General features: G+C 39.6%; 1 protein-coding gene across 1 annotated transcript; it reads left to right on the top strand.

Annotated features, from left to right (window-relative positions):
- The first annotated feature begins 2,879 nt into the window (after positions 1-2,879).
- LOC119317733 (serine protease SPPA, chloroplastic-like) lies at positions 2,880-10,079 on the top strand. The gene is made up of 13 exons (XM_037592229.1): positions 2,880-3,327; positions 3,682-3,865; positions 3,952-4,089; positions 4,432-4,602; positions 4,674-4,777; positions 5,550-5,617; positions 6,577-6,743; positions 7,056-7,125; positions 7,210-7,364; positions 7,555-7,660; positions 8,911-8,998; positions 9,070-9,213; positions 9,596-10,079. Exons 1-13 carry the CDS (start codon positions 2,983-2,985, stop codon positions 9,827-9,829), a joined length of 1,974 nt encoding a protein of 657 aa, XP_037448126.1. The 5' UTR covers positions 2,880-2,982; the 3' UTR covers positions 9,830-10,079.
- Positions 10,080-10,599: the final 520 nt, after the last annotated feature.

Here is a 10,599-nt window from a genome sequence, read left to right as displayed (position 1 = left end):
CATTGTGCGTTGTTGTATTCTGGATATATTCTCTGCAATTCCATACTACACGTGGGGTGTTTTTGCAAATTATACAAGTGAGACGCTACGATTCAAATCAGATGGTGCAGATGCCACGAAGGCAGGCACCATCATCCCCAACTCATTTTTTTATAGGAGTAGAGAAACACAAAAAAGGAACTTTTTTTCTTAAGGGGTACAAAGAAGGAAGTGAAGAGAAAAAACTGATGAAATTCCAACTGAGCCTTCGTCGACATATTCCAACGAAAAAAGTTCAAAATAAACCTTAAATTTATAGGCGAAAGCTAAATCAAACCCCGAACTCTCAATCCCTGAAATCAGCACACCGAACTCTATAATCCCGGTCTATTTTAAACCTTGAGAGGACTTGGCCGGTATTTGCTGAATTGGGCCGGCCCAGTAGCGCAGTCGCTCGTGCGTGTGCACTAGTCTTTTTTTTTATTTTACGTTTTCTTTTTATTTTTTTCATTTCTACACATGTCTAATTTTTCTCAGTATTCAATGTACATTTTGAACGCACACATTAAATATTCTTTTGATTTTTTTTGATATTTTCAAATACGTTATGGACATTTTGAAATTAAATGTTTTCAAAACTTTTTTGAATACATGGTAATATTTTTTGAAATACATCTTAATGACAATACACATTTTACAAAACTACACGAACAATCTTTTACATGGTTCAACATTTTTAAATTCACATACACTTTTTTCTATTACATGTCACGTATATTCTGTTAAGGTCATGACACATTTTTGTAGAACACGCACACATTTTCGTTACATTGTACATACATTTTTTTAAATGTCACAAACACATTTTCTGAAACTCGTGAACATTCTTGAAATGTTACATTTTTTTGATGTACGAAACATGTTTTTTGAATCACACGAATATTACTCCCTCCATTTTTATATACAAGACCACAAACCAATATTTTTTTGCGGGTGCACAAACCAATATTACAGGTACCAAGGTAGAAATTAATAGCTACTTAAGCCAATGTTGCAAACTAGTCTTTTCTTCTTGCTTGACGTGTTAATTAATGTGTATTTTTCTCTCCAACGCACAACGAGACAACTCTCTCACTCCTTGTTGGTTGATTAATAAGGTGCATACAAATCAATCTTCTCACTCCCGCATGCATGCATGAGGTATTAATGTCTTCGGTTGCTAGTACTAGGCAAACCTCATCAATTTTACATCAATTTGTGTTACTCCCTCCTTCCATCTATATAGGGCCTAATGAGTTTTTCAAGGCTAACTTTGACCAAATATTATAGCAATAATATATGACATGCAACTTACACAAAGCACATCATTAAATTCATGTGTGAAAGGAGCTTTCAATGATATAATTTTTATATTATGCATGTCATGTACTATTAATCTTGTCAATAGTCAAAGGCGGTCTTAAAAAACGCATTAGGCCCTATATAGATGGAAGGAGGGAGTAGTAGCCTTGTATAGATGCAAATTGTAATTTTGATAGTGGCCTTGTATACAAAAATGAAGGGAGTATTATACATTGCATAAACATTTGTTTGAATTGGCCCATACATTTTTTAAAAATTTGTGGTATTTTCTAGATGTCACAAAGTCAGAAAATGTTTATGTATCAAAAAAGTGTTTGCACTTTAAAATTTTGTTCATGTTTCAGAAAAAAATTATGTTTCATTTTTGTTCAGGTTTCAAAAAATATTTATGTTTCAAAAGGTGTTGGCTTTGTCAAAGTTGTTGGTTTTTAAAATTATTCGAAATTTCAAAAAGTTCTCGCACTTTATGAAATGTTTGAAGATTTCAGAAATAAATATGTTTTACTTGTTTGCGCCCAATAAAAGTTTTCAAAGTTCGGTGCTTTGGTTTCTACTTAAATACTTTCGGCCTCTTATTCTGTTAGTCATAGTCATCTGGTGTAGTGGCTAGTAAAATCAGGTCAACCATGCTAGGTCCCAAGTTCGACTCCACGGCATGTTTTTTTGTTTTAGAATTATTACGTCAAGCGTTTAGAAAAAGAAAGAAAGATTTTTTACGTCTCGTGTGAAGCAAAAACAAACTCGCATCATGTCTGGTGGGGCGGCCCAGTCGATTCCGCAGCCAACAAGCGAAATCATTTTTTAAAAACATTATTTACGAAATAGTTTATGAAATTCAAAAAACATATTTTAAAATGTGACACAATTTGAAAATATGGAAAAATAAATCATAGCATCTGAAAAAATATTGGTATTCTGAACATTTTTGACAAATTTGTTTTTCTTTTTGAAATCGCAAACGATTTTTTAAAATGTGAACAGAATTTTAAAATGCCAAATATTTTTTATAAAACACGAAATTAATTGAATTTGCGCCAAAAATAGAAAGCATGAACATTTTTTAACTTCTGAACAATTTAAAAAACATGCAAACATTTTTTAAACGCCACGAAGTCTTGTTGTGTTATAGGGGGCCGGCCTAAATTCTTGTCCGTAAGAGTAGCTGGTTATCCCGGCTGGAATTGTACTATTCCCAGTTTGCCAAACAGGTGTAGGGTCCAAAATAGACCGGGATTGCAAGTTCAGAGTGCCAATTTTCGGGATTCAAAGTTTAAAGTTTGATTAAGCTTTTGTCTATAACTTCAAGGTTTATTTTAAACTTTTTCCTATTCCAACAGAGAGTTGAGAAAAGTGCCCATACTCTGCGTCTCACGCGCCCAACGTGGCGCCAAGTGAACCGCCCCACACCTATCGCCCCGAGCCGGCCACCTCCTCCGCTCCGCTCCCGACCCCACGATCCCTGGAACCGGTCCACCACACTTGACCCCCAGCGCCTTCTCCCCCCTCCGTCCCCGCCCGCTTCCATTCCCTCCCACCACTCCACCCATCATCCCCGACGCCGCGACGAGGGGCGCGGCTCTCCCCCAGCCCACCCCGCCCTTCCTTCCTCCCTCCCCGAAGCTTCAGGAAGCCTCCTGAGCAATGGCGAGGCTGCTCGTGCTCCGCTCGGCGCCGTACCACCGGTCCAGCCTCTCCGCCGTCGCCACCGCCATCACCTCCTCCCGCTCCGCGTCCTTCCCCCGCCTCGCCCGCCGCCACCTCCCGTCGCCCCTCCGCGCCATCGAGTCGTCTTCGGGGGCCACCAAGCAGGAGGAGGCGCCTCTGGCCGCGGGCGAGGCCCAGGAGCCGCTGCCCGCGGCGCCGGCGTTCGTGGTGGAGGAGCTCGGCTGGGGCACCCAGCTCGCGGTCAAGCTCAAGATGCTCGTCGCCCCGCCGTGGAAGCGCGTCCGCAAGGGCAGCGTCCTCACCATGACGCTTCGGGGCGAGGTGCGCTGCTCTTCGGCACCGCGCACTTGCTGATGTTGCTACCCTTCTTAGTAGTACGATTTGCTCATTTCGTGCATTATTATGGGAGCCTTATCATCTTAGCGGACGCCCTGATATTTGTATCGTGGTAGCAAATTTACTGTTGCTGTTGCAGATCCTGGCACACGCCGTGTGCGTGTGCGTATGCTTGCGTGGGTGGGTGAATTGGCGTGTGTTTCCGTTCACTCACGCGCACCTGCCACTGTATTTGGTCATTTTGTAATCGAGACATGTTTGGACTTTGTTATAACATTTGCTAGTCTTATACTGTATTGTGTGGGTTTGGATTTTGATCGTGTGTTCCCATGGTTGCAGATATCTGATCAGTTGAAGACCCGCTTCTCGTCAGGGCTCTCGCTGCCGCAAATCTGCGAGAATTTCGAGAAGGCAGCATATGATCCACGGATATCAGGGATTTACCTGCACATAGAGCCGCTGAGCTGTGGATGGGGAAAGGCGGAGGAGATCAGAAGGCACATTGTGGATTTCAAGAAATCTGGTAATCACAAGCTATGCTGAATTTGGTAGTATCTTACCTTATGTTCATGTCTGTCATATTATGACAAGTGCTGCATATTTTTGTAGGTAAATTTGTTGTCGGTTACATGCCCGTCGGAGGGGAGAAAGAATACTACCTTGCTAGTGCATGTGCTGAGCTGTATGCACCGCCAAGTGCTTATGTTGCTTTGTATGGTCTAACCATTCAGCAGACATTTCTCAGAGGTAACTGCATGTACAGCGATAACATGATACCTCTGGTTATTGGTCAAGTGCACCATGATCAAGTAGGCGTTATTTTATGTTGATCCTCAAACCTGTTTCAAAATTAAACTTGTTATAGTGCGACAGAACTACAGAAGTATTTGCTATTTTTGCAGCATATATCCTTCATTCTGTTATAACGTTCAATGCATTTCTGATTAGTTTAGCTTCTCATTGTGAACCAAGTTTTGTGAGCTTGGTCATGCCCAGTGTGTTATTTGTCCACAAAATGAGACAATCTGAATGCATCTTCGTTCTTTTCTGGTAGCTAACACTCTAGCACTTTTTAATTCGATTTGCAAGGTGTGCTTGAGAAAGTTGGAGTACAGCCAGAAATTCAACGAATTGGTCGCTACAAAAGTGCCGGAGACCAACTTGGGCGGAAGAGCATGTCAAATGAAGTTAAGGAGATGCTGGGTGCACTGCTTGATAATATCTATGGAAACTGGCTAGATACAGTGTCTTCCACACATGGTAATTAAATAGATCTGTTTCACTTTCACATATTTAATTGAAACATCATCATTACAGATTTTTTTTTCTAGGGAAGAAAAAAGAAGAGATTGAGGAATTTGTCAACTCAGGAGTCTATCAGGTCGAGAGACTTAAGAAAGAAGGTTGGATAACAGATCTATTGTATGATGATCAGGTACAGATTCCCTCCTTAGCTGATCACTGAGTTGGCAAGTAAATTGCACAAGACTAAATTGAGTTAAGTTAGTTGTTACTGCATCTTCTGCCCAACCCATGGTGATTAGTATTAGGAATACAAGTGATGTTTTAACTTTAACGATCCTTATTTCCTCTTTTTATTTCATATCATCAATATTAAGTAAACAGCAAAACTTTTCAGTCTCTTTGTTTTGGGGCTCTAGAGTAGTAACATGTGTTGCAGGCAGAGGTTCAACTAGTAGAAATGTTATGCATCAAAGAAGCACCCATGAACAAGAAATTAAAGACATGAGACACAAATTTAGTCCCAGAGACATGATATGTAATCTGTATTAGGAATGTAAAGTGATGTCTCTCTATTTATATTATCGGTGTGTAAAATAGTGAGATCCTTGGCCATTATTAGTGCACAAGCAAGTCATATCTATACAAGACTCTTCGATTTAGTTAGAAAGGGAACTTTAGGGTCCTAGTTGAGGTAAGTGTCCACAACAAGGAAACATCAAATCTTCCTACAACATATACTGATCTACTTGGATATGTTAATTGCTAACTCAGGCAGCCAAGCTTAGTTGGAGTTTCTTTATTGAAATGTGGAAATGTTCAGGATATGCGACTTGTCAAACTGGCAAATTAGACATGGAATTTTACATAATGTGTTGTTTATTTGAATTAGAATACTGAATTATTTACTTTATTTATTTTTATTTGTCTGCTATTGTTTTTGTCGGCGTTGTCTTATTCATTAGGTAATGACAATGCTGAAAGAGAGAGTAGGACAGAATGACAAGAAAAGCCTGCGTATGGTTGACTACAGGTAATTTAGATATTCATTGTTCTTGAAAACTGGGTGCAGACTGGAAGCCAGCCAAGTTAAGGATTTCTGATAAATTTATAGCAATGGCACTAGTCGACTCTGGAACTTTAACTGTGCCATTGCTTTTCAGCTATTTCTCAAAATGGCACTCTTCCATCAATTTTTATGTTTTTGCCACCACTGTCAATTTTCAGCCATTACCATCTCTATTGCTGTTTGTGAAGTGAGAAATGACCAAATTAACCCTGGCCTCGCTCCACTTAGACATGACCAATTACATATATATGCTTCAAACCTACACATATACACTGATATAGTCATTTTTTTGGAAAATAACCATAGATAGTGGTCATCTCCATCTCTAGGCTGAACAGGCCAAACTGGATCAGCAGTAGTTATCGGAAACTATACAATAGCCAGTGGAACCTACAATCTCTGGCTCTTTGTTGATATGAGCAGAGTGCACGATTGTTAATAACATTTTTTATGGGCTGGGATATTATGGAAGGATTGGAGCATATAGGGTAGTTGTCGAGGTCAACAGGCGTGGCCCTGAACTCCTGTGGCCCAGTGAAAGAGGAGTGGTACCGCTACCACATTACAGGGGGAAAGGAGTAAAGGGTTCATCCTTACCTCTGATTTACTTAAGGGCTAAGCTAAATAATAACGCTTCCTTTAAAATAAAAGATAATTTTCCTAACTGAAAAGATGACTCGGATTATATCCCTTAGTTTGTGTCAGCTAGGGCCAGTTAAGTTTTGTTTTGTGGACTGTCAGCGTGTGTGCACCTGATCCTAAAATGTTGCAATTTTTCTATCCTATACTATGAGGCGTCTGCTCAGTTTTTTTGCACACTTCATTTGTTTGGTATTATTTGATGTTGCTTGATTAATCTGAAAGGTCAACACATATAAACTCCTTGTTTTATTTACTGAACTGACATTGGTCTGAACTGCCAGTAAATATTCACGTGTAAGAAAATCAACTCTTGGGATAGGAGGAGGAGGAGACTTAATAGCAGTAATCAGAGCATCTGGAAGCATAACACGAACTCGCAGTGGCCTGAGTATTTCTAGTTCGGGCATTATTGCCGAGCAGTTAATCAAGAAGATACGTACTGTTAGAGGTAATTATGATAATGTTATCTCAGCAATCAATCGGTGTCTCAGATGCAAATTTGATGTATACGTTTGTACCGGGTAGAAAAAAATATAAAATACATCTGAACATTTTTTAAACTGGATTCAGTTCCCTAATTTATTTATATTTTTAGATGAGATAAGATTTCTCTGTTTCAATGCAGTGAGCACAGATTGTAGAAGCAGTTGGTGTAGCTTATATAAGTACACATATAATGCAAACTTCTGTCATAGTTTATAGGTTCTCTAACAGAATAATTTCATCTAATTTTAATGTACAAGTCTCTTACCCTTTCCAGAGTCAGAAAAGTATAAAGCTGTTATCCTCCGTATAGACAGCCCTGGTGGTGATGCTCTTGCTTCTGATCTGTGAGTTCTGCCTCAGGTTTCATTTAGGCAGCAGAAGCAGCAGCAGAGTTTCAGTTATGTATTGATTATTCTTATTTTAACTAGGATGTGGAGGGAAATTCGACTCCTGGCTGAGTCCAAGCCTGTGATAGCTTCCATGTCTGATGTTGCTGCAAGTGGTGGATACTACATGGCAATGGCTGCGCCAGTTATTGTTGCTGAGAAACTTACTCTAACAGGATCAATTGGAGTTATTACAGGTGATCCTTATTACCTTCTATTTGTGCTTGCTAAGATTAGTAACAGGTCTTCCACAGTGCGAATTCTATGTTCTCTTGCAACAGTCTCAACTTTGGGCTTACTATTCTACTCGATCTCAGTTTGGATAGTGAATTTGGCTGTCGTTGAGTGTTTGTTTCTTATCTTACTATTTCTGTATTGGAATAACAGGAAAATTTATCCTTCAAAAGCTGTATGAGAGGATTGACTTCAACAAAGAAATTCTATCTAGGGGTAGATATGCAGAGCTTAATGCAGCTGATCAACGCCCTTTAAGGTAATATTGGCACTTCATTTGCTACGGTATATTAGGAAAATAAAATAGAAGTAAATTTGAGGAGAGCCCACAGGATCCAGCGACCGTTACCAGATTGTAACAAAAATAGTCTGATACCGTCGGAGTCAAGTCAAGTTAAGAATAGTATGAAAGCCGTGTACTGGAAATTTGGAATGGTGCTATAGTTTACAATGGTTCAACGTGTTTGCCTTTAATAGACAAGTGGAATATTAATTTATCACGTGATTTCATCATAAATCAAGCAGATTGTACCCTCTCAGTATTTTTTGTTTATTTTTTCATCATCGAATTATTCGTTTTAATCATAGAACAGCAAATGCCGACTCTTATGATGTGGTTTATTAGGTCTGCTATGGTTTGTAAATAGCTGTGATATTTAATAGCCTATGACATATTTGATTTTGCCAATAACCATAAATCCAGGACCATCTATTCTCTGTTTCTTTTAAAAGCATTCTCTGTTAGAAAGGAAGCATGAAACCAATTTCCTTCCCTCAACTCTAGGCCTAATTCAGATATAGCCCCCCTAGATGGTAGACTCAGATACCGGACAACCATGCCCCTCAACTCTTGAATCCATGGATTTGGATGACATGGCGATGGCTTTCTCACACATGGCAGCCCAGTAGCATATTCAACACATAAACTTCTCAAAAACGGAATTAAGAAGAAATAAAAAGAAAAATGTAGAGAAAAAATAGGAACAACCATAAAGTCTAGGGGGTGGGGACAAAAAAATATTGTGGAAAAACTAGAAAATTTGAGAAAACTCGCAAAGAAGGAAAATTTGAAAAGAAGTGCGGATGCATACAAAGAAAGCAACATCAAGGCTAACTATGACGGTTTCGAACTGTTATCCGCTGTATTTATTGTTTTTTATTAAATTTATAAATTATTTGTGAATTTCCCCAGATTTCCTTTTTTGTAGAATACTTCTTAACTCTTCAAATTTTCTGATTTTTTTCATTTAAATTTTTTGTTTCCCCCTTTTCTCTTTTAATTCTTGTTTTTATTTGTTAAATATGCTGTCTGAGTTGCCACCTGGCTGCTTCATGCTTCACTGTTGTTAAGGTATTCTGGTATTGCTCTATTGGCATAGTGTCTGTGTGTGACTTTGACTCCTTGTACTGTCTATTTTGGTATGTGCAATACTACAAGGCCTGCTCATAAGTCATAACAGCTATCATATGGACAATTTCGTGTTTAAAGAATGTGATATATTTCCACAGACCAGACGAGGCAGAACTTTTTGAGAAGTCGGCGCAAAATGCTTACGCATCATTTCGAGATAAAGCAGCCATGTCACGCTCAATGAGTGTAAGAATTGTTCTCAGATACTGAGTAGCTCATATTTCTTCGAGCATGTGCTGAGTTCTTTCCTCCACCAGATTGACCAGATGGAGACTGTTGCACAAGGTCGAGTTTGGAGCGGCCAAGATGCAGCTTCAAGAGGGTTGGTTGATTCGCTAGGTGGATTCTCACAAGCGCTTGCTATTGCAAAACAGAGAGCTAAGATACCACAGGATAAGAAGGTTGGTTCTTTTATAAACAAGAGTATTTAATGAACAAACGTCTGCCATGCATGCATAAATATATACTATCTGTGCATGTACTTAGAGTCTAGAATGTATTGAATAGCAACAGAATTACATTCAATTCTTTGATTATAGGATTTTAGCTATTGCCTTTTCAATGCTTGACATTCTGATGAAGTAATCAAGGGAGGTGCCCTTCAAGCAGCAGTGTTCATTCATCTGTTTCAGTTGGGATTCCAAGTTGATCCTGCTTTCCTAGTTTTGGAAATTCACTTGTAGACATTTGTTGCAAGCTGCAGTATTCATAGTGTGGTTTTGAGTGGAACTACATGATTGAGAGTTCACCACCCGCTTTCTGACTGTGTGCTGAATAATGCAGGTCCGGCTAGTTGAGATCTCAAAGGCCTCACCGACGCTACCGGAGATCTTGTCAGGCATCGGGGGTTCAATTCTTGGAGTTGACAGGGTTGTGAAGGGGGTGCTACAGGACGTCACCTCCTTAAATGGTGTCCAAGCTAGAATGGATGGCATCTTGTTTGAAAGATTGGAAAACATGCCAGGAGAAAATCAGCTCTTCTTGCTCGTAAAGGAAATCACAAATTATTTCGGTTGATGGCCAGTGAATAGCTAAAGTTTACGAAAAGCTGTAGATAGGAGAAGACAGAAGTGACATGGAAATACACACCCACCCTACCTAAATTCAGGTAGAATACAATACATTTGGTATTGGGGCATGCTTGTATCGATGCCTATGCAAGCGTTGTAACCTGTAAACCGACATACTGAAAATGCGAGGAATGTTAAGTTCTCTCGTGTTTGCTTGATCTTGCCCCGCCTGATAGCCTTTTGCTCTTTGTTGATGACATATATGTATGTTACACCATTTTCATATTCTAGTTGGTTCTCATAATTGAAGGGCTTGTAGGACTTGCAAATCCCAAGAGGATCTGTTATGGATGGAGGAGATCCAGTAAAGCATTGCCAGGAGCTTCAGTGATTTTCGCAGTTACAAATGACTACAGTTTGTAAAATTCTGCAGTCTGGGTCCTAACCGGCCCTAGCTTCTGGATTGTAGTTGTAGGATGTTGAGCAAAACTTCCACATTTTTACATAGTTAAGACAATCAGTAAAGTAAAATAACTCAACTTTGTCTTGTAGCCAGCCATAACCATACAGGTTAAGCACCTTGCCTTTTTTCCTGAGAAAATAAAGGTCCTTGGCTAAATGTCTCATGCGTGTAGAACAACCATTGCGTTGAAGGCAATGCAACTCTTGATGTATTGATCGGGTGCACGATGCACGTATATCTAGGTACAAGGGCAGCCCTCAGCCTCATCTATACAAGGAAACTAGAGGCGGGGCCGGTAGGAGATTATCCTAACA

Source organism: Triticum dicoccoides, chromosome 6A (genome assembly GCF_002162155.2).
Source record: "Triticum dicoccoides isolate Atlit2015 ecotype Zavitan chromosome 6A, WEW_v2.0, whole genome shotgun sequence".
In the NCBI taxonomy this organism is placed as follows: Eukaryota; Viridiplantae; Streptophyta; class Magnoliopsida; order Poales; family Poaceae; genus Triticum; species Triticum dicoccoides.
This window is presented reverse-complemented; position numbering and strand designations above follow the sequence as displayed.

Bases quoted from the DNA above. Each gene is read 5' to 3' on its own strand.
- LOC119317733 (XM_037592229.1), top strand. From the start codon at position 2,983: ATGGCGAGGCTGCTCGTGCTCCGCTCGGCGCCGTACCACCGGTCCAGC. The intron at 3,328-3,681 runs GTGCGCTGCTCT...CCATGGTTGCAG, and splicing joins CCATGACGCTTCGGGGCGAG to ATATCTGATCAGTTGAAGAC. The intron at 7,126-7,209 runs GTGAGTTCTGCC...TATTTTAACTAG, and splicing joins GATGCTCTTGCTTCTGATCT to GATGTGGAGGGAAATTCGAC.